Raw genomic sequence first — 24,256 nt, 5'->3', positions numbered from 1 at the left:
TGGAATTTAGAAAGGTTGAGCACCAGAGTGTCAGTAAAAACTCTCACATAGAGAAAATTACTCAGGGAGAAGCTCTAATTAAGGGTATGGACATATATTTTTCCAGATAGAGTCAAGGTTGCCATCATTTAGTTGAAAGAGAGAAAGAGAGAGAGATGAGAGGGGAGGGAGGGAGAAATAGGAGTTAGCAAAGAAATTATAGAATGAGGGAAAGTATTTGCAAATCATTTGTCTGAAAGGGGCCAAGTATCCAGAATATAAAAGGCAAAGAAATAAAGCAGATTTGAAAATTATGACTTAAAAAAATTTTTTTTAACATTTATTTATTTTTGAGACAGAGAGAGACAGAGCATGAACGGGGGAGGGGCAGAGAGAGAGGGAGACACAGAATCGGAAGCAGGCTCCAGGCTCTGAGCCATCAGCCCAGAGCCCGACGCGGGGCTCGAACTCCCGAATTGTGAGATTGTGACCTGAGCTGAAGTCGGACGCTTAACCGACTGAGCCACCCAGGCGCCCCGAAAATTATGACTTTAAAAAGTTTTGTATGTGTGTTACTTATACAGAAAGCAACTAGATGAGAAACTACTAAGTTTTTGAGGGTACTGTATTAGCAAAGGAACCTCAAACTTAGATTAAAAAATATTTTCACTTTTAAGAATTAAAACAGCCCTTGGGCCCTGAAACTTCCAGATGCAGATAGTAAACTGAAAAAGCCATACAGCTGTCCAGGAAGGATATTTGTATTTAAGTCTGTTATGATATTTAATACTTTCTATATATCATGCTTTTTATTTGATACCATTTAAAAAAATCTCATTTCCAGCCTTATGTGTTTTGTATTTCTAATTTTAATGTAAAAAAGTCCGAACTAAGACTGTTACTTTTTCCAAAAAAGACAATGACAATAGACATTTATTTATGTTTGTGATTAATTTATATATATATATATATATATATATATATATATATATATATATTTGGTTGCTTCACACTTGGGGCATAAACATTTATAATTTTTAGCCCTTCTTGATGGATAGATCCCTTAATTATGATATAATGACCTTCTTCATCTCTTGTCTTAAAATCTTGGTTTTAAAATCTAGTTTGTCTTATATAAGTATGGCTACTCTGGCTTTCTTTTGCCATCCATTAGCACAATAGATGGTTCTCTGCAGGTGTGTTTAGGTCTAAAATAAGTCTCTTGTAGGCAGCATATAAATGGATCTTTTTTTTTAAAATCCATTTTGATACCCTATGTCTTTTTTTGTTTTTAGTGTTTATTTATTTTTGAGAGAGAGAGACAGAATGTGAGCAGGGGAGGGGCAGAGAGAGAGGGAGACACAGAATCCAAAGCAGGCTTCAGGCTTTGAGCTGTTAGCACAGAGTCTGATGCGGGGCTCAAACCCATGAACCATGAGATCATGACCTAAGTTGGACGCCCAACCGACTAAGCCACCCAGGTGCCCCATACCCTATGTCTTTTGATTGGGGCATTTAGTACATTTACATTCAGAGTGATTATTGAAAGATATGGATTTAGTGTCATTGTATTATCTGCAGGTTTCATACTTGTGGTGAAGTCTCTGGTCCTTTGTAGTCTTTGCTGCTTTCTACTCAGAGTGCCCCCTTAGGATCTCCTGCAGGGCTAGTTTAGTGATCATAACTCCTTAGTTTTTGTTTGTCTGGGAAAGCCTTTATCTCTCCTTCTATTCTGAACAATAGCTTTGCTGGATAAAGGATTCTTGGCTGTATATTTTTCCTATTCAGCACATTGAATGTTTCCTTCCACTCCCTTCTGGCCTGCCAAGTTTTAGTGGACAGTTCTACTACTACACTTATCTGTCTACCCTTGTTGGTTAAGGCCATTTGTCCCCAGCTGCTTTCAGAATTCTCTCTTTACTTTTGTATTTTGCCAGTTTCATTATGATATGTCATGCTGTTGACCTGTTTCTGTTGATTTTGAAGGGAGCTGTCTGTGCCTCTTGGACTTGGATGCCTATTTCCTTCCCCAGATTAGGGAAATTCTCAGCTATAATTTATTCAAATAAACCTTCTTTCCCTGTCTCTCTCTTCTTCTTCTGGAACTCCTATGATATGGATATTATTTCATTTCATTGAATCACTTAGGTCTCTATTTCTCCCCACATGGTCTAGTAATTTCCTTTCCCTCTTTTTTCAGATCATTTTCCATAATTTTATCTTCTATTTCACCCCTTCTCTCTGCTTCTTCCATCCTCGCTGTCACTGCATCTAGTTTATTTTGCATCTCATTTATAGCATTTCTTAATCCATCGTGAACTATTTCTTACATCTTTGATCTCTGTAGCAATAGATTGCTGTCTTGTGTGCTTTTTTCAAGCCCAGCTATTAGTCTAATGACTGTTATTCTAAATTCTTGTTCTGATATATTGTTTATGTCTGTTTTGAGCAACTCTTGGGCTGTCCTTTCCTCCTGGAATTTCTTTTGAGGAGAATTCTTCTGTTTCATAATTTTGGCTAGGTTTCTTTTATATGTTTTAATAGCTTTTTATGTGTTCTGAACCTGTGAAAACTACTGTATTAAAAAGGGACCATACACTCTCCAGGGCCTGGCACTTCAGGCAGTATTTTTGGAGTATGTTGCATGCGCTCTGCTGTTGCATATTTGGCTGCTCTATCCCACTGGTCTGTCTTTACAAAGCTTCTCCTTACTCATAGTGGTGGATTGTTTAAACTTTCCACCAGGTGTGCTTTGATTTGCTCATTGAAGTAATCCTGGAAAAAAGGAAAGGGCAGGGGACCTGATCCCATAGTAAGAGAAAAATGAAAGGGGTGAAAAAAAAGACCACACAGAGAATCAAAGAAACTATAAGACTTAATCAAGAAAGAGAGAAAGGAAAATAAAGAAGAAGGAGCTATAGAAAAGGTGTAAAAAGAATAGAGTAAAAATGCCTGATTAAACAGACAAAGCAGATTTTCTGGCCAAAAATCAAATCAGAAACTATGTGCCTGATTCCAAAGGAAAAAAAAGAAGAGGGTAGGAAGAAAAAGAAAAGAGAGGAGAAGGAAAGAAAAGTAAAGAGAGAGAGAGAGAGAAAAGAGCAACAGATTAACATACAAAACTGCAGTACAGTTGTCTGTTGGTACCTGGGACCAGTGGCTGTGCTGGTCTGGAGAAGAGGCTGTCTGGTTTGATCAGTGTTGGTCTCACTCCAATAGATAGGCAGTTACCAGGCATGGAGGGGCGGGGTTTGGTGTAAGCAGGTCTAAGCCTCCAGTGGGGGCAGCTGTCCCCTTCCCTGAAGCCTCACCATGTTGGTGAGGGAGAGGAAAAATGGCGACATCCAGTCTTTCCCCAGACCCTGTGTCTCAAACCACGCTGTTCAGCCAGCTCTCACAGAGTAGCACTAGTGGCTGGTTTGTCCTGCCCCACAGTTCTCCGGTGCATTCTGGGGTGCTTGGCTGGGATTCAAAACCTGAGGTCTTAAAGGAGTGGGCATGTCCCAGACCTTGTTCTGGGGTAGCGCCACTCAGCCCTGCTGATAAGGTAGATGCCTGCAGGGTCGTTTTTCCTTGGGGGGCAATATACCCTCTTCCCACAGTACTCAAGGGAGGGAACTGTTCTCTCCCAGTGTGCCCCTGAGATCACTACTGCTCCCCAGGCTGGCCTCCCTCCCCACCGGAAGTGCGCACATGTCTTCCAGTTTGGAGAAAGGAGTGCTTTTGAAAACTCTGATCTTCAGCTCCTATGGCTGTTTGCAAAGCAGAGAGTGGCACTCTTCATATTTCTTGTTCACCAGTCCTGATCTGCAGAGGTTTTTCTCTTGTCCTAACACAATACCACAGTCCACACCTTCTTTTTCCCTTTTGTCTCTCCATAGAAGGGGATCCCTCCCCTCTGTGCCCACTCTGTTTTATGTCCCCCAATTCATATACTCACAGCTCAGTCCTGCCAAGCTATCTCCCTCCACCTGTGGAGATTCTCCTGTAACTGCGCGGATAGATTTCCTGGGTGTTCCAAGTATTCTGACCTCAATACAGCTGTACTTTTCTGCCATTTTAACTCCTCCAACAATGAGAATAGAAAGTTGTCAGACACCACTCTCATCTTCTTACATATTATTGTTATTTAGTATTTAGTGCCACTTTTATTATTTTCCTAGTCATTATCTCTATTACTATTTGTTTCCTCAGTCAAGTTTGCTTAGATTTATCCACTGTTTACTGCTTTCTTTGCTTACCTTGTTTCTAGCACTTCTTCCTTTCTTAGCTTTTTCATAAAAATTTTGAGTGACAAAATGTCTGTTCACTTGAAAATATCCTTATATCTCCCTCACTCTTGAATGGCAATTTAGCTTGATATGGAATTTCACACGACAGTTATTTTTCCAATAACACTTTGAGGATACTTTACTATTTGGCCTCTACTGTTATTATTTTATTTTTAATTATGGAAATTTCAAATAAATGCAGAAGTAGAAGAGTATAAAAAACCCAGCTTCAACAATTATAAATTCCTAGCCAATTCTTTTTATGTTCCTCTGCTTTTCTGTTCTCATATTATTTGGAACAAGTTATAGACATATCATTTCATCTCTAAATATTTCAGTATGTATTGCTAATTGACAAAAAATATACTTTTGAAATATAATCTCATAGTATCATGATCACACCTTAAAAATTAACAAAAATTTCTTAGATCATCCAAATTCCAATCTGTTCAAATTTTATTTTTTTTAAGAACACTATTTTTTGTCTTCTTGATAATCAGTCTGACACATGTGAATTGATATCTCATTGTAGTTTTGATTTGCATTTCCCTGACGATTAATGATGTTGAACATCTTTTCATGGGCCTGTTTGCCATCTGTATGTCTTCTTTGGAGTAATGTATATTTAAATTCTCTGTCCATTTCTTTTCTTTTCTTTTTTTTTGTAAATTAAAAAAAAATGTTTATTTGAGAGAGAAAGAGCATGAGTGGGGGAGGAAGAGGGGCAGAGAGAGAGGGAGACACTGAATCTGAAACAGACTCCAGGCTCTGAGCTGTCAGCAGAGAGCCTGATGTGGGGTTCGAACACATGAATTGTGAGATCATGACCCGAGCTGAAGTCGGATGCTTAACAACTGAGCCACCCAGGTGCCCCTTTGCCTGTTTCTTAATTGTGTTGCTTGTTTGTTTGTTTGTTTGTTTTTTAGATATTAACTTGTGTAAGTTCTTTATATATTTTGAATATTAACCCCTTATCAGATGTATGCAAATATCTACTTTCATTCAGCAGGTTGCCTTTTAATTTCATTGATGATTTCCTTTGTTGCATAAAAGTTTTTGTAGTTCAATGTAATCCCATTTATTTATTTTTGGGATTTTTTGCCCTTGTCCAAGGAGACTGATCCAAAAAAGTATTACTAAGACCCATGTCAAAGAGCTTACTGCCTATTTTTTCTTATAAAGAGTTTAATGGTTTCAGATTATATTTGTATGTATCGTTTATATTTGTATATAGTTTGAGATGGTGGTCCAGTTTCATTCCAGAATTCCAGAATAATTGTCTCTTAGATGATGTGTTAATTTTTTATTGTTGCTGTAACAGTTTACCACAAATTTAGTGGCTTAAACAATACAAATTTATTATCTTACAATTTTGTAAAGATGGGTCTCGTTGGGCTAAAATCAGGGTGTTGAAAGTGCTGTGTTTCTTCTATAGGCTATAGTAGTCTGCTTCCTTTTGCCTTTTCCAGATTCTAATGGCTGTTTGCATTATTTGGCTAGGCCCTCTACCTTGCATCTTCAAAGCTAGGAATATTGGGCTGAGTTATTTTCACACTACCATCTCTCTGGTTTTCTCTTCTGCCCCCATTCATCTTCTTTTAAGGACCCTTGTGATTAAATTAATACCACATGGATAATCCAGGATAAATTCCCTATTTTAAGGTCAGCTTATTGGCAACCTTAATATACTTTGCTTTGTAATCTAACATATTCACAGGTTCTGGGGATTAGAGTATGGACATCTTTGAGAGGAATTATTATTCCCCTTACCAAAGATAGTGAGATGTTAGAGTCTAGGAAGAAGTAGAACTACAAATGATTCAAGAACCTGAGGCAGTATGGATGGTGAAAGTACATTGTTCTCACTGTTAAGCAGACTTGCTCCTGGAAAGTTTCTGCTTATTGGGAGAGAGAAAACACCTTTTTCTATCAGGGGTTACTTGCAGGTGCCAATGCCTGTGTTGCTTTGCTTCAGTAAAGAGACTATATTTGGAACAATATTTTTTTTTTTTCAACGTTTATTTATTTTTGGGACAGAGAGAGACAGAGCATGAACGGGAGAGGGGCAGAGAGAGAGGGAGACACAGAATCGGAAACAGGCTCCAGGCTCTGAGCCATCAGCCCAGAGCCTGACGCGGGGCTCGAACTCACGGACCGCGAGATCGTGACCTGGCTGAAGTCGGACGCTTAACCGACTGCGCCACCCAGGCGCCCCGGAACAATATTTTTTACTATAAACAATATTTATTATATCACCTGATTAAACTTAAGACAATTCTTTGTCTTTATTGCTTATAATCTGCACAGATCAAACAAACAAAATAGGAAAATAATAGGAATCACTGCTCTTGTATATTTCAATTCTTTTCAGGGTTGGACTACCTTCTGGATTTAGAAAAACTTTTGGTTTAATGTTTTGGTGATGGTGCATTATGATATTCACAGACTTCCTACCATGATAGTTCTCATTCTATGGGTCAGGAAGGCAAGATGGTGATTACATAAGATATTGATTATATCTATTTCCACATACTCTTCTGTAATTGGTCAGATTATGATAGGATGAATTTGTAGTCCCACGAGTAAACTCACAGATTTGAACCTAAATTTCATGTATCACCAGTCTTCTTATAAGCATATGTCTTTTCCTGAAGTGAACCAGTTATATTTTAGGTTCTCAAAAATAAGTATTAGCTTAGAGCAAGTGTTTAATATTCCATAGAAGGTCTGAATAGTTGGATTTTGATTTTGTGGATCCAGTCTGAAGATTTTCTTTAGTTGGTTGCTTTATCCTATTTACATTTATTGATAAAACTGAGATTTTTGATCTTACAACTTCTGAGATCTTGATCTTGTCATACTTTTCTGATTTCATATTTTTGTTTTGGTAAAGTATTTCATTGTAAAAATCTGGCTTTTGGTTTATTTTGTAGGTGCCTTTGTGTATGTTTTCTCTTAATTTGGAATATTTATAATGTTTTACATAATAGATTAAAATTTTTATTTAGGCAGTAATAGTGATTCCTCACTGTAAGTAATTAGAAAAATTAATATCTTACTACTTCTTCCCACTTTTGGCTCTCCCCTTTATTACATGACTGTGGTTATTTTAAATCTTAGTTATTATACACTGTTATACCATTAAACAGTATGTTTCTACTTCTATAACTTGATTTTAAACTTTAAGTCACATTTTTGGGGGGCCACATTGCAATAAATGTAAGGAAATCAGGATGCACTTATGGTATTCCTCTTCTGCTACACTGGCTGACATTATTATATATGTTATGTCTATATCATCATGGTTTAATAACATTTGTACCCTATTGGATAACTAAGACTTCCACAGTTTTATTAGCCTTATTCTATATTTAAGTTTGTTTAATATCCACAACTAACCTTTAACTCTGTTGGTACCTTTGTTGGAAGAAGTTTCTCTGCCTTTGGTGACAGGTGGAGGTGAACTATTTTCCTTGAGTTTTGCTTATAAATACCTGTCTTTTGCCTCTATATTTGAATAACAGTTTTGTTGGGGATGAAATACAAGGGTCTACACTTTTTCTTGAAGATTTTCTAAAAACATAGTTCTTCATATGTGTAGAAGCATACAGGAATAGCCATATGCTTAATGCTGTGAAACCACACTGTGTATAATCAGTCTTTTCAAGTATCATCATATTTCATTAAAGTTTCTCACATATGCATAGAAGCATATGGGAATAGTTGTATGCCTAACACTGTGAAACCACACTCTGTAGATTCAGTTTTCAAGTATCATCATATTTCATTAAAGTTTCTACACATACACATAAAAGCATATGGGAATAGTCGTATGCTTACCTCATTGAAAATGCACTGTATATAAACCATTGTTCAAGTAACATCTTTTGCATTGATTTATATGTGTTTGTAAATGCATCTGTAAAAGCATGTAGGAATAGACCTATTCTTACCTGAATGAAACTATGGCATGTTTCAAGTGACACCTTTTTCATTAAGATATAAGTGTTTGTAAACATATGTTAGAAGCATATGGGAAGAGCCTTGTGTATATCTTATTGAAACTACACTGAGTATAAACCATCAGTTCAAGTAACATCTTCTCTAGTTAATATAAACCTGCTAGCCCCCAACACCCTAACCCTAACCCCTAACTCCAACTTAATTCCCAACCCCTAACCCTAAACCTTAATCCTCATCCTCATCCTAACCCTAACACTAACCCCAAAGCCCTAACTCCAAATTGAGCCCCCTGGAGAGTTCTCTAAACAGCAGGATACCAGGAACATGCCCTCACTCTGGCCCTAACCTTAAGCCTGAGCCTAACACTGGCCATAAACCCTAACCCTAATACTATATCTGAGAAGAAAAAAGAAGTAGTATGTATATATACAATGGAATATTACTCAGACATTAAAAAAGTATGAAATCTTGCCATTAGCAATGACATGGATAGAGTTAGAGAGTAATATGCTGAGAATAGAAAGATGAATACCATGTGATTTACCACAGTAAGAGAAAAATGAATACCATGTGATTTCACTCCTATGTGGAATTTCAGAAACAAAACAAATGAGCAAAGGGGAAAATAAAATAAAATAAAATAAAATAAAATAAAATAAAATAAAATAAAATAAATAAAATAAAATAATAAAATAAAATAAAATAAAATAAAATAAAATAAAATAAAATAAAATAAAAAAATAAAATGGGAAAAGTCCAAGAAACGGACTGTTAGTCATAGAGAACAAACTAATGGTTACAGGAGGGGAGGTGGGTGAGGGCATGGGTTAAATAGGTAATAAGGATCAAGGAGTACACTTGTGATGAGCATAGGGTGTTGTATGGAAGTGTTGAATCACTCTTTGTACACCTGAAACTAATATTACCATGTGTGATAACTAACTGGAATTTAAATAAACACTTAAAAAATACATTGTTCTTCAGTTTTTAAATTTTGAATACTGTTATAAAAATTGTCAAGCCAGCCTGCTTTTCTCCCTTATGCCCAATATGATTTTGTTTTTCTTTTTGTTCATAGGCCAATAGGATTCTTTCTTTATCTTAGACACCCAATAACTTTAGTAGAATATTTCTCAATTTTAATTGTTATCAGTTATTCCTGAATTCTGTGTACTTTTCAGTGTATTGTTTCAAATTTTTTATTTAAGGAAAGTTTGCTTGAAGTATATCTTTGACCTTTTTTTGGTCTGTTTGTTTGTTTTCTCCAGTAACAGCAAATTTTGTCTAAGTTTAACTATGCCCTGTCTCCACCTCCCAGTCCTTTTTTTTTTTTTTGATCTTAACTACTCTGTTTTTAAATTAAGCATTTTCAAGATTTTTATAGGAGTACATAAGGATGACTCATATGTGCATTTTAGTGAATTCTACAAAAGAACCTGAACAAATAGTCAGGTATAAGACACAATTATTAACTACCTTTTTTCTTTCTTCAGGTTCTCAAAATCCATTTTTACAAATTATAGTTCCAGAGAAAATCCAAGAAAATACAAGTGATAATTTGGAACTAGAAAATGTAAGAGAGATTTTTCACAATATTATATGATTTTTTTAATTCTTATTTATAGCAATTAAATGTATCAACCCCATTATAGAATGAATCTAAGTATACACTATTACTACTTATATGGAATTTTAAGTTTGATAGTGAAAGCAAATATATAGATGGGAATCTTCTGTTTTGTCTAACATTTGTCATTTCCTTATGGTAAAAATTTTAAAAGTTCTAATAAAGAAAATAATGTAGAAGAATTAGGGTCTTATCTGAGTAATATTTACATGATTCAGATGAAGAGAATAATTTTCACCAAAATGGTTAAGAGAATCTCTTTTAAAAATTTTTTGATTTTAAGTATAGTTGACACATGTTACATTAGTTTCAGGTATACAACATAGTGATTCAACATCTCTATACATTATGCTATGATCACAAGTGTAACTACCATCTTTCACCATACAACACTATTATAATATCATTGACTGTATTCTCTATGCTGTACCTTTTATTTTCATGACTTACTCATTCCATATAAACAAAACCTGTATCTTCCGTTCCCCTTCAGGCATTTTGTCCATCCCCTCAACCCCCTTCCCTCTGGCAACCATCAGAGGTAGTTCTTTGTTTTTGCAGGTCTGATTCTCCTTTTTATTTGTTTATTCATTTGTTTTGTTTTTAGATTCCTCATATCAGTGAAATCATATGATCTTTGTCTTTCTCAGTCTGATTTATTTCACTTAGCATAATGCCCTCAAGGTCCATCATGTTTTTACAAAAAGCAAGATTTCATCCTTATTTATTGTTGTGTAATATTCCAGTGTGTGTGTGTGTGTGTGTGTGTGTGTGTGTGTGTGTGTGTGTATACCACATTTTCTTTACCTGTTCATTTATCAAAGGACACTTAGATTGCTTTGGCTATTGTAAAGTGCTACAGTAAATAGGGTACATACATCTTTTTGAATTCGGGGTATTCTATTCTATTCTATTCTATTCTATTCTATTCTTTGACTTTCTCTAACTGACTTATTTCACTTAGCTTTATACTTTCTAGATCTATTCATGTTATTGCAAATGGCAAGATTTCATTCCTTGTTTATGGCTGAGTAATGTTCTGTTGTGTATACATATTACATCTTCTTTATCCATTCATCTATTGATGGGCCCTTGGGTTCATTCTATATTAAATAATGCTGCAATAATAATAATAATAATAATATGCATAGGGGTGCATATATCTTGTCATATTTGTGTTTTTGTAGTCTTTTGGTAATTACCCAGTAGTGAAATTACTGTTTAATATGGTCATTCTAGTCCTTTTTTTTTTTTAATCTGATGATGTATTTTGATGTCAGTTTTTTAAATTTTTTTAATGTTTATTTGTTTTTGAGACAGAGAGAGACAGAGCATGAATGGGGGAGGGTCAGAGAGAGAGAGGGAGACACAGAATCTGAAACAGGCTCCAGGCTGTGAGCTGTCAGCACAGAGCCTGACACAGGGCTCAAACCCTGAGATCATGATCTGAGCTGAAGTTGGATGTGTAACTGACTGAGCCACCCAGGTGCCCCTGGTCGTTTCAGTCTTAATTTTTTGGAAGAGCCTCCAAACTGTTTTCCATAGTGGTTGTACAGTTTGTATTCCCACCAGCAGTGTACAAGGTTCCTTTTTTCTACCTTCTTGCCAACATTTGTTGTTTCTTGTGTTTTTTATTTTAGCTGTTCTGACTGATGTGAGGTGACATCCCATTGTGTCTTCGATTTGCACTTTCCTGGTGATGAATGATGTTGAGCATCTTTTCATGTGACTGTTGTTCATCTGCATGTCTTCTTTGGAGAAATGTCTGTTCATGTTTACTGCCCATTTAAAAAAATTTAATTAATTTTTAAAATTTACATCCAAGTTAATTAGCATATAGTGCAACAATGATTTCAGGAGTAGATTCCTTAATGCCCCCTACCCATTTAACCCAACCCCCTCCCACAACCCCTCCAGCAACCCTCTGTTTGTTCTCCATATTTAAGAGTCTCTTATGTTTTTGTCCCCCTCCCTGTTTTTATATTATTTTTGCTTCCCTTCCTTTATATTCCTCTGTTTTGTATCGTAAAGTCCTCGTATGAGTGAAGTCATATGATATGTCTTTCTCTGACTAATTTCGCTTAGCATAATACCCTCTAGTTCCATCCACATAGTTGTGAATGGCAAATTTTCATTCTTTTTGAATATAGTTCCAGTAGTTTAATTTTGCTTTTGTTTCCCTTGCCAGAGGAGACATAGCTAAAAAAAAAAATGTTTCTACAGCTGATTTCAAAGAGATTAGTGCCTATATTTTCTTCCAGAAGTTTTATGGCTTCAAGTCTCACTTAGGTCTTGAATCCATTTTGAGTTTATTTTTGTGTCTAGTGTAAGATAGTGGTCCAGTCCCATTCTTTTGCATATAATTGTCCAGTTTTCACAATACCATTTGTTGAAGAGGCTGTCTTTTCTGCATTGCATGTGCTTTTCTGCTTTGTTGAAGATTAGTTGACCATATAGTTGTGGGTCAATTTCTGGGTTTTCTATTCTGTTCCTGTTATCTATGTGTCTGTTTTTGTGCCAGTATCATACTGTCTTGATGACTCCAGCTTTGCTTTTCTTTTGCAGGATTGCTTTGGCTATTCAGGGTCTTTTGTGGTTCCATACAAATTTTAGGATGGTTTGTTCTAGATCTGTGAAAAATGCTGGTGGTATTTTGATAGGGGTTACATTAAAAATGTGGAATGCGTTGGGTAGTATAGACATTTTAACAATATTTGCTCTCCCAATCCATGAACATTGAACATTTTTCCATTTCTTTGTGTCTTCTTCAGTGTCCTTCATAAGTGTTCTATAGTTTTCAGAGTATGGATCTTTCACATCTTTGGTTAGGTTTATTCCTAGGTACCTAATTGTTTTTTGGTGCAGTTGTAAATGGGATCGATTCCTTGATTTCTCTTTCTGCTGCTTCATTATTGGTGTATAGAAATGCAACCAATTTCTGTACATTGATTTTATATCCTGAGACTTTGCTGAATTCATGTATTAGGTCTAGCAATTTTTTGGTGTTTTTTTTTTGGATTTTCTACATAGAGTATCACATTCTCTGCAAATAGTGAAAGTTTGACTTTTTTCCTTGTCAATTTGGATGCCTTTTATTTCTTTTTGTTGTCTGATTGCTGAGGCTAAGACTTCCAGTACTATGTTAAATAGTAATGGTGCGAATGGACATCCTTATCTGATTCCTGACCATTTAATTAAAGTTCTGTTTTTCTCCATTGAGGATGATATTAGCTGTGGGTCTTTCATATATGGCTTTCATGATGTTGAGGTATGTTCTGTGTGTCCCTACTTTGTTGAGGGTTTTTTTTTTTTAAATCAAGAATGGATGCTGTGTTTTGTCAAATGCTTTTTATATGTCTATTGAGAGGACCATATGGTTTTATCCTTTCTTTTATTTATGTGGTGTATGTTGATTAATTTGCAATTGAATCACCATTGCAGCCCAGGAATAAATCCTACCTGATCATGGTGAATAATTCTTTTAATGTACTGTTGAATTCGATTTGCTAGTATCTTAGTGAGAATTTTTCCATCCATGTTCAGCAGGGATATTGGCCTGATATTCTTATTTTTAGTAGGTTCTTTGTCTGGTTTTGAAATCAAGGTAATGCTAGCCTCCTAGAATGAGTTTAGAAGATTTCCTTCCATTTGTATTTTTGAAACAGTTTGAGAAGAATAGGTATTAACTCTTCTTTAAATGTCTGGTAGAATTCCTTTGGGAAGCCATCTGGCCCTGGACTTTTGTTTGTTGGGAGATTTTTGATTTCCGATTCATTTTATTTGCTGGTTATGGGTCTGTTCAAATTTCCTGTTTCTTCATGTTTCAATTTTGGTAGTTTGTATGTTTCTAGGAATTTGTCTATTTCTTCCAGATTGCTCAATTTTTGGCATATAATTTTTCATAACATTCTTTTATTATTGTTTGTATTTTTGTAGTGTTTGTTGTGATCTCTCCTCTTTCATTCATTATTTATTTGGGTACTTTCTCTTTTCTTTTTGATAAATCTGTCTAGAAGTTTATCAGTTTTATTCTTCAAAGAACCAGTTCTTGTTTTGTTGATCTGTTCTACTGTTTGTTTGTTTCTATGGTGTTTATTTCTCTAGTCTTTATTATTTCCCATCTTCTACTGGCTTTGTCTTTATTTGCTGTTCCTTTTCTAGCTGCTTTAGATGTAAGGTTAGGTTGGGTATTTGAGACATTTCTTGCTTCTTGAGGTATGCCTGTATTGCAATATACTTACCTTGTAGGACCGCCTTTTGCATCCCAGTGGTTCTGGTCTGTCATGTTTTCATTTTCATTGGGTTCCATATATTTTTAAATTTATTCTTTAATTTCATGGTTAGCCCATTCATTCTTTAGTAGAATGTTCTTTAACCTCCATATACTTGTGGTCTTTCCAAATTTTTTCTTGTGGCTGATCTTATAGTGTTGGCGTCCTAAAATATGCATGGTATGATCTCAATATTTTTATACTTGTTGAGTCCTGATATGTGACCTAGTATGTGATATACTCTGGAGAATATTCCATGTGCACTTTAAAAATGTGTATTATACTGCTCTAGAATGATATGTTCTGAATATAACTGTTAAGTCCATCTGGTCCAGTGTGTCATTCAAAGTCATTGTTTCTTTGTTGAGTTTTGGTTAGATGGTCTATTGTTGTAAGTGGCATGTTAAAGTCCCCTACTCTTATTGTATTATTTTCAGTGAATTTCTTTATGTTTGTTATTAATTGATTATTATATTTGCATACATGCAAGTTGGGAGGCATAAATGTTTACAGTTGTTGCATCTTCTTGTTGGATAGACCCCTTAATTATGATATAGTGCCCTTCTTCATCCCTTGTTGCAGTCTGGTTCAAAATCTACTTTGTCAGATATAAGTATTTTTACTCTGGCTTTCTTTTGACATCCATTAGCATGATAGATGGTTCTCCATCCTGTCAGTTTCAATCTGCAAGTCTCTTTAGGTCTAAAATGATTTATGCTCTTATAGACAGCATATAGATGGGTCTTTCCTGTTTATCCATTCTGATATCCTGTATATTTTGATTCAGACATTTAGTCCACTTACATTCAGAGTGACTATTGAAAAATATGAATTTATTGCCATTGTGTTAAGTTGTTTCTTTACAGTTGTTTCTGATGTTCTCTGTTTCTTTCTAGTCTTTGTTGCTTTTGATTTCTTTCCCAAAGAGTCCCCTATAATATTTCTTATAGGGCTAGTTTAGTGGTCATGAACTCTTAGGTTTTATTTGTCTGGGGAACTCTTTATCTTTCTTTCTATTCTGAATGGCAGCCTTTTTGGATAAAGCATTCTTGGCTACATATTTATTTTTTTCATTCAGCACATTGAATATATTATGCCACTCACTTCTAGCCTGCAAAGTTTCTGTGGAGAGATCTGCTGTGAACCCGATTTTGATTTGTCTTCCCTTGTAAGTTAAGGATTTTTTTTCTCTTGCTGCTTTCAGGATTATTTCCTTTCCTGTGTATAGTCTAAATTTTACTGCAGTATGTCTTGGTGTTGTCTATGGCTTTTGTTGATTTTGATGGGCATTCTCTGTGCCTCTTTTATTTCAATGTCTGTTTTCTTTTCCAAATTAAGGAAGTTTTCAGCTATAATTTGCTCAAATAAACCTTCTGCCCCCTTTCCCCTCTCTTCTTCTGAGACTCCTATTATATGAATGTTATTATGCTCAGGAAGTTGTTGAGTTCCCTAAGTCTACATTCGTGATCCAATATTTTTCTTTCCCTCTTCCTTTCAGCTTTATTATTTTCCATAATTTTGTCTTCTGTGTCACTCATTCCTCTGCTTCTTCCATCCTTGTTGCCAATACATCTAGTCAGTTTTGCATCTCAGTTATATAATTTTTTATTTTGGCTTTATTAGTTTTTAGGGCTTTTATCTCTGTGGTAAAGGTCTCTCTGGTTTCTTCTATGCTTTTCTCAAGCCCAGCTATTCTCCTTATGATTGTTGTTTCAAATTCTGGTTCAAGCATATTACTTCCATCTGTTTTGATTAGATCCCTGGCCATGACCTCCTCCAGTTCTTTCTTTTGGGATAAATTCTGCCTCCTTGGCATTTTGCCTAGACCTCTGTCAACTGTATGTTAGGAAATCCTGTTATATTGCTGCTCCTGATAATAATGACTGTATTAAGTAGAGGTCATATACTGTCCAGGGCCTGGCCCTTCAAGAATATGTTTTGGTGTATGCTTTGTACACTCTGCTGTTGTGATTTGGCTAGCCTTTCTCTCAGATAAGTCCTCTGTAGAGTTTCTCCTTGCTTGCAGTGTGGATTGTTTGGATCTTGTCCAGTGTGTGGCACATTTTAAGTAGGTATATTTTAACTGCTTGTTAGAAAAGGCTAGATTCTATTTCCCCTAGAGCTGAAGCTTTGCTGCACTCTATGATCAGTGGAATTGGTGTGGCTGGGGAGTTTGTGCTGGTCTTCTGGTGGAGCGGCCTACTGCACTGGTCCTCAGCATCACTTGCCCTAGTAAAGATGCACCTGCAGGGCACAGTGGGGTGGGACTTTGTGTAAATGGCTTGAGCCTCCACTTGGGATACTGTGTTGCTCACTGAAGTCTGTCCATGCTAATGTGGGGATGGTGTGGGGTGGAAATGTTATATTGTTCTCTCATCCCTGGAGAGAGGAGTTTGCACTCCTTTTTTAACAGCTGCTGTTCAGGAAGCCCTCATAGAAGAGCGAACAATCTCCTCTCTTTCTCTCTCCTTCTATTCTGAATATTGTGTCCCGGGCTTCTATCAGAACCCTGCCTTCACCCTTCTGTTTCTGAGCCATCTGTCTGCCTGATAGATCAGTGCTCCTGTGTTTTATCTCAAGTGCTCAGCTGGGTTTCAAAACTCTAAATTTTAGGAATCCTGTGCAGCAGTCTAGACCCACTCTGATCCTCTGGGGGAAGATCTTGTCACACTGTGGCTGGTGCTGGTTTGTCCTGGAAAAGCAGTCCCATAACCACACGGGGTTAGGAGCTATGGTAAAGCACAGCCAAAGCTAACTGGCTTCCAGTTAGCTGCCTTCAATAGGTGCCTCTGCAGCTATGCTAGTTAATGGGGCTGCTCAGTGGCCTTCTCTTTTGTCCCTTGAGAGGCAGTGCCATGTCTCTCAAATGCACTCCAAGAAGTGGAACTCTTTCTCCTATGCAACCCAGGGGATCCTCAGACCATGCTGTCCCCTCCTGGGCCTCTGTCCTCTTTCCCCACAGGAGCACCCCTAAGCCACCAGGTATGATCCCAGCGATGGTGTGGACTTCTAAAACTTTAGACTTTGAGCTCCACTTCTTGTAAAAACTTGAAATAATCAGCTCTTGTCCTTTCCCCAGTCAATGTCTTTGGAGAAGAGTTTTTCTTTTACAGTCCCCTGCCCGCTGCTTTCTCTCCTTTTCTGTCTTGTCTCTCTTTCTCCTTTGTTCATGATCAGGGCTCCCTCCCCTCCACAGCACAATTCTTTTCTCCCCCTAATCAGTTCTCCACAGCTTCCACCTTCCACGGTGTGGCTGTTTTTCTCCCTCTGAGATAGGCAGTTTGTTCTCTCAGTCTTCCTATCGATTTCTTGGATGTTAGGAATTATTTGTTATGTATTTGGCTATGTTACAAGGAGGAGGCAAGCATAGAGTGCCCCTACTACTCCACCATCTTAACTCCTCCCCTTCAAAATAATTATTGATAGGTATGTAATTATTGTCATTTGTTACTTGTTTTATAGTTTTTTTTGTAGTTCTTCTCTGTTCTGTTCTTCTCTTGCACTCTCTTCTCTTTTTGATGGCTGTTTTTAGTGAAATGCTTGGATCTCTTTCTCTTTATTTTTTGCATATATATTACAGGTTTTTGATTTGTTGTGTCCATTAGGTTCATATATAACATCCTGTGTTTATATCTGTTCTGTATTAAGTTGATGGTCACTTAAGTTTGAACATGTTATGAATGCACTGATTTTTCATTCCTTTCCCTCACATTTTAGGTATATGATGTCATACTTTACATATTTTTATTTTGTGAATCTTTTGACTGATTTACTGCTTTAATCTACCTATTGTTTTTATAAGTGATTGATCTTCTACTTTTATTATGTTTATATGTACCTGTGAGTTTTTTTCTTTTCCTTACCCTTACTTATGGTCTTTCTTTTCCAGTGAAAGTATCTCCTTTAACATTTCTTTTAAAGCTATTTAGTGGTGATTAATTCCTTTAACATCTGTTCATTTGGGAAACTCTTTATCTCTCTTTCTATTCTGAATATCCTTGCTGGATAGAATATTTTTGGCTGCCAATTTTTTTCCTTTCAACTTTGAATATATCATGTGAATCCCTTTTGATCTGGAAAGTCTCTTCTGATAAATCAGCTGGTAGCCTTATGGGGTTTGTTTTGTATATAACTGTTTTCTTTTCTCTTACTGCTTTTAAAATTCTCTATTATTTCTTTGTGCTGTTTTAATTATTATTTGGCATGGACCCCTTTGGGTTGATTTTGTTGGGGGCACTCTGTGCCTCCTGGATCTGGATTTCTGTTTCCTTCCCCAGATTAGTGAAGTTTTCATTTATTATTCTTTTGAATAAATTTTCTTCCCTCTTCTCTCTCTCCTCCTTCTGGATTCTTATAATGTTCATGTTACTATACTTATTGGTATTGCTGAGATTTCTTAACCTATTCTCATTTTTATTGTTCTTTTACTTTTTGCTCTTAAGTTTAGTTGCTTTCCATTACTTTGTCATCCAGCTCACTGGTTTGTTCTTCTCCTTCTTCTAGTCTAAGATTTATTCCCTTTAGTGTATTTTAGTTTCTGTTATTGAGGTCTTTATCCCAGATTGGTTCTTTTAATATTTTCTGTCCCAGATCTTCTTGAATCCGGTGAGTGTCTTTATGACCATTACTCTGAATTCTCTATCATGCATATTGCTTATTTCCATTTCATTTAGCTCTTTTTCTGTGGTTTTGTTTTGTTTCATTTTATTTTTTTCATTTGGGACATGTTCTGCTATCTTCTAATTTTGTCTAACTCTCTGTGTCTGTTTCTATGTGTTAGGAATGTCAGCTGTGTCTCCTGCTCTTGAAAGTAGTGGCTTTATGAAGAAGAGATCCTGTAGTGCCCTGAAGTATAATGTCCCCTATTTACCAGATCCTGGTGCTTCAGGAATGTTATCTATATGTGTTGCATGTGCCCTAATGTTGTGGTTGAGATGTGTTTACCTTTAGTCCAGTTGTCTATAATGGCTCTCTTTGCCATTCGTTTGCAGTGTTTGCTCCCTGTGTTGTTAAGGAGCCAGTCTGGGACTGCATTGGACTTGAATAGAGCCAGAGCATATGTTTGCCAGAACTACAGTCAGCCTGCTGCAGAGCACTCTCCCTGTGTTGTCCCCTGAGAAGCTTTCATTGATGGGCAGGACCTGCAGTCAGACCAGATGTCTACCCCCAGTCTGACTTTGGGGTTACAGTGATCCCAAGCTATCATGCTCTCTCTGTGCTGCCCTTTGTGAATTTTTTGTGGGTGGGCAGGGCTGGCAGTCACAGACCCTGGGAGGCTTATCTTTTTCTATATTCTGATATTTGTGTCTTTTTGGTTTTTAAATGCTTTAAGGTTTTTTTGTTTTTTTGTTTTTTTGTTTGTTTTTTTTCAGTGATGCTCAAACTCTTGCTTTTTTGCATGTTCTCTTTGGCTGGATTAAATCTCATCACTCAGGTGCAGCAACTTACTGATATTACAACTTACTGTTTGTTATTTATGTTTTAACTTGGGAATGGTAGTGATAGAGTCAAAAACAATACCAAATTTTAAGAATTTTTTATTTGGAAAAAATAGAAAACAGACAATACATTTTAAGAAAACAGTTAAAATAAATATCTTTTGTGCCTAATGGAATAAGCTTCACTGTTACAGGATACCTTATTATCCCAATGATGTCCCCTAAATAGACATTACAGCATAACACATAGTCTCTAATTTCAGAAGACCTTAAAATTCAGTTAAATATAGATTTCTAATCCTATATAAATCCTTAGGTTGGACTTAGTTTTGTGGAAATAGTAAGAATGGATTATATAATAAATATATGTTATAATTTTTGATATATTGTTGCAGATTTTACATCATATCTATCACAGACATTTTAACTAAGACATTTTAGGGATTGTTTGGAGGAATGCGTTGATGTAAAATTTTTGTTTTGCTTCTGTCACATTGATCAGCTTAGTTTTCTGGGTTCTCTAGGAATGGATATCATATATTATTACAATAGACCAGAAGCTATACACTATACATCTTAAGCAAAGGTAATTTTTTATTCTTTAGTTTTGTTTTTCATTTTATTGATATGAATTTATTTACTTATAATAAAAATAGTGTTAAAAATAATTAATGTAGTTGTTATTAAACCTTTTAGTTGTCTCAGATGAGCAGATGCTCTCCTGTGAATTAATTAAATTTTTGTTCCTAATGCCTTAAGTAGTCTTTTGTGAATAGGGGGGAGGAACAGAAAAAAATAGGGACTCACCTCCTGAAGATTAATTTATATGATCTTATGTTGTTGGCAGACCCAGAAGGACCTATATAATCAGGGCAGGCTATTGCAATAAGAAGTAAGTCTGTAACTGATTGTATCAGTTAGAGTTTGATGAGGGAGGCAGGCCTACCAATAGGGATATGGAATAAGGAATTTAATATGGAAATTAGATTATATGCTTGTGCAAGCTGGTGTATAGTTTATGGAAAATAGTACTACTTATGTACCATCCTTTAGGCAGTTGAGAAAGTAATTGAAATAACTTTCTGTGGGGTTTAATTCTTTCATGGAAAACAAATTGAGAAAAATTGACTTAGAATTAATTTGTGACCTTCAATAGGATAGTTTCAGTTAAATTTTGGTTATAGAACTAGACTACATAGTATGAGGGAGAGATGGATTGTGAGAAATGTAAAGTAGTAAGTGTAAATAACTTTTTCAAAAATGTTTGGCAGAAAAAGAAGAAAGAGGCTCAGATGAATGCTTTTTAAGAAACAAGAAACACAGTTTTTTTTTTTGCCTGAAGGGAAGTTTCTTAGAGAGAGATGTATAAACAAATGATCCCTTATGTAAAATGCTGAAGAATAGCATTGAGTCAAAGAACAGTTAACCTACTCCTTTAGACAGAAGGGAAGAATATGATAAATGACAACTCAAAGATCTTCTCAGGTATATAAGAGGGAAAGTGAAAGAACTCACATTGCATTTGAACATCTTATCAGGACTATAAACAGTCGTAAGCATTATAGGAACTGGAGTTTAGGAGATGGATAGAGCATGTGTGTATTGTTTGGGAAGTTATTTGCATAATGATTATGACAGCATAATGACAATTAGAAAGTTCTTGCAAATAACTTATATGAGAAATAATGAAAAGCAGAGCTATGTCTGTAGAGATAGGGCTTTTTTTTCTGAGATATACTGAGGTGGCAGGAAAAATATTAGCTAACATTGGATATAGTGATAGTAGAGATTTGGTTTGGCAGTGAAGGAGAAGGGAAACAGATCTGAGTCACGGGCAATAAGGGCTCAGTTTTGGAAAAGTTACATATAAAGTGCTTGTGGGATATTCCAGAAGTGTCCATTTGGCAGTTAGATTTAATTTAGAATGGGAGTATGAATTTCAAAGCCATCTATTTTATGTGGATATAAATGAAGCACCAGAAATGAACAAGATAAATGTGTAGAGATGGGGTGAATATTAAAGGTGAGAAGGAAAAACAACCCAGAATTGAATACCATGGAAGAAGCAAGGATCTAGATAAAGGGACTCATAAAAGTATATAGAAAGATATTTGGGAAGCCAGGTGGAAATGGTATGATTAGAGTTGAAGAGTAGATAGTTTAAAGAAGGGAAGTGTGGTCAACAGTATGTGTATGTCGGACTACTTTTACTTGACTTTAAACTGCCTTTTAGATTTGACAACTAGAGGGTCATTAGTAACCTATATGAGATCACTTTTAGTAGAGGATTCCCAACTAGCTAGTGTGGGTGGTCTGCTTATGTTACATTGAATTGAAGAGTGACCATGAGGTGAGGAAGCATACCTAAAATAGGATAAGTATAGGCAATGATACCAGAGAATGTTGAACTTCTGGTTTTAGTATCTATGTTTAGATTAATACGGCTTCTACTTCATTATGTGGGTAATATATATGCGTGGTAGTAAAATTTAGAAAGAAAGAAAGAATGGAAAATTCTCATAATCCTATATCTTGTTCATATCTTTGTAAATTTTACAGTGCCTTTTCTCTCATCTTGTAGTCCCTTCTTATTTTCTTTAAGGGAGTTCATTAAAATAGAAAAATTATTTTGAGTGCATATTGCTTTGACTATAAATCACATACATGTCAAAAGAAAATACTACCTTTATCGTGTTTGCAGACTTACTATAAAGGCCCTGATAATAAATATACCAGGCTTTGAGGATCATACTACTTCTATGAAAATGTATCAACTCTGCTGTTGTAGCTTGAAAGCAGCCATGGACCATACCTAACTTAATGGGTGTGGCTGTGTTCCTATAAGACTTTATTTACAAAGACAGAGTAGGTCAGATTTGGCCTGGGGGTATTACTTTACTTTGCTGAGCACTGCTTTATATGCTTCAGAAAGAATAACTTTTAATATTCTCTCATTTTTTGAATTCAGGATTTTTTTAGCACATAATTTTATGGTTTATGTGTATAATCAAGGATTTATGAATTCACATCCTTCAGATGTTCAGGTAAGATTTAAGTTCTATAATTTACAGATTTATAAAATCTTTTTTAATGCTTTAAAAAAATTATTTATTTATTTATTTATTTATTTATTTATTTATTTATTTATGTTAGAGAGAGAGAGAGAGAGAGAGAGAGAGAGAGAGAGTGAGCAGGGAAGGGGCAGAGAGAGAGAGGGAGACAGAGAATTCTGTGCCATTAGCACAGAGCCTGATGCTCAGCTCAAACTCACAAACATTGAGATCATGACCTGAACCTAAATCGAGTCAGACGCTTAACTGACTGAACCACCCAGGTGTCCCTAAAATCTTTTTTACATTGAATGTATGTTTTCCTAATACAGAACACTATTCATAGGTGATATAGTTAAGAATCCATTTATTGCCTCATTTCCCTCACTATTAGGTCTTCCCGAAGTCTTAGTAAATTAAAGACAAACTTGATGGACTGAGGCTTTTACTCTACCTAGAATATAGGCACCATTTAGTTATTTAGTTTATTTATATTTTATTGAATAAATGAATATAAATTAAAGACTAATAGAAGCAAACACAAATATTATTGGACACAAAATCATACATTTTAAAACTTTTTTTAACCCTCATCCTATCCATCAATGAATTTAATTGATTCTACCCAGAATCCATCCTCTTCCTCTGTCTCCATCCACTGATACCACTCTTTTCCAAGTAAATGTTTGGATTATTACTATAACTTCTTGAATAATCTCCTTGTTTCTATACCTTGCCCATCCCCTCAGTTAGTTCTCAACATGGCAACCAGATAGATCATATTTAAAGCCTAGACACATTATGTTGTTTTTGTGCTCAGAACCCTCCGTAGTATGATCTCCTATTGTTCACAAAGTGAAAACTGAAGTCATTTCAATATCCTACAGCTTTTACACAATCTGGTCCTCTTTGCCTGACTTCATCTCCTGTTACTGTCTACCTTGTTTATTCTGTTCCAGTTATATTGGTCTCCTTGTTCTTTAACGTACCAGACATGTTTTCCTTTCAAGATCTTTGTACTTTCTATTTTCTCTAATCCATATTGTTCTCTTTCTCAAGATTTCAAGATTCCCTTTCCTTAAGGCCTTTGTTTAAAATTACTCTATTAGTCTCTGACTACCCCCTATTTTAAATTGAACTCTTAACCTTAGTACTCTCTTACTTTATCTGTTTTATTTTTCTTCATAGTGATTATCAATATATGATGTGTCATATATTTTATCTATTTGTTTCATTTTCTGTTTCCCCAGTGCATATAATTTTCATGAGAGCAGGGAGTTTCATCTGTTTTTTTTTTTCACTGATGTATCCCCAGTGTCTAGAAAAATGCCTGGCACATGGTTAGCATAACAAAAATTTGTTGAAAGATTGAATTTGGACACCATGTCACTTCACTTTTATTGGATAGGACCATCAGTTTCTTTTTCTTGTTCCTTCTTCCTCCCCTTAGTTTCAGTATAAAGCAGTGTTTTAAAAAGAAATCTTACATTGGTTTCCACCAAAATTTATCTACTGTGTCTTGGAAATTATATAATCTTCCTTTTTTTTTTTTTTTTTTTTCCCCTCTCTGTGATGATGTTTGATGTATTTCTAGCTTAATTGTATTGTGGTCAGAGACCAAACTTTGTATGACTTCAGCTCTTTACAATTTGTTGTC

General features: G+C 35.6%; 1 protein-coding gene across 6 annotated transcripts in view; it reads left to right on the top strand.

Moving 5' to 3' along the window:
- ADAM32 (ADAM metallopeptidase domain 32) overlaps positions 1–24,256 on the top strand; it is a 189,561-nt gene that overhangs the window by 4,990 nt on the left and 160,315 nt on the right. For 5 of the 6 annotated variants that reach the window (XR_015250076.1, XR_015250077.1, XM_086703656.1 and 2 more), the window contains exons 2-4: positions 9,707–9,786; positions 20,074–20,135; positions 22,518–22,593. Coding sequence is in view for 4 of the 6 variants with exons in the window: in XM_086703656.1 (XP_086559782.1) it covers positions 9,707–9,786; positions 20,074–20,135; positions 22,518–22,593 (218 nt within the window). In the remaining 2 variants the exon portion in view is untranslated. Of the gene's footprint in view, positions 1–9,706; positions 9,787–20,073; positions 20,136–22,517; positions 22,594–24,256 lie in introns of those variants that run through there. The other variant, XM_086703658.1, reaches the window with a different exon arrangement.

This window comes from Puma concolor, chromosome B1 (genome assembly GCF_028749965.1).
Source record: "Puma concolor isolate L17-30 chromosome B1, mPumCon1.1.hap2, whole genome shotgun sequence".
In the NCBI taxonomy this organism is placed as follows: domain Eukaryota; kingdom Metazoa; phylum Chordata; class Mammalia; order Carnivora; family Felidae; genus Puma; species Puma concolor.
Note: the sequence above shows the minus strand (reverse complement) of the source record. Positions and strands in the feature narration are given on the sequence as shown.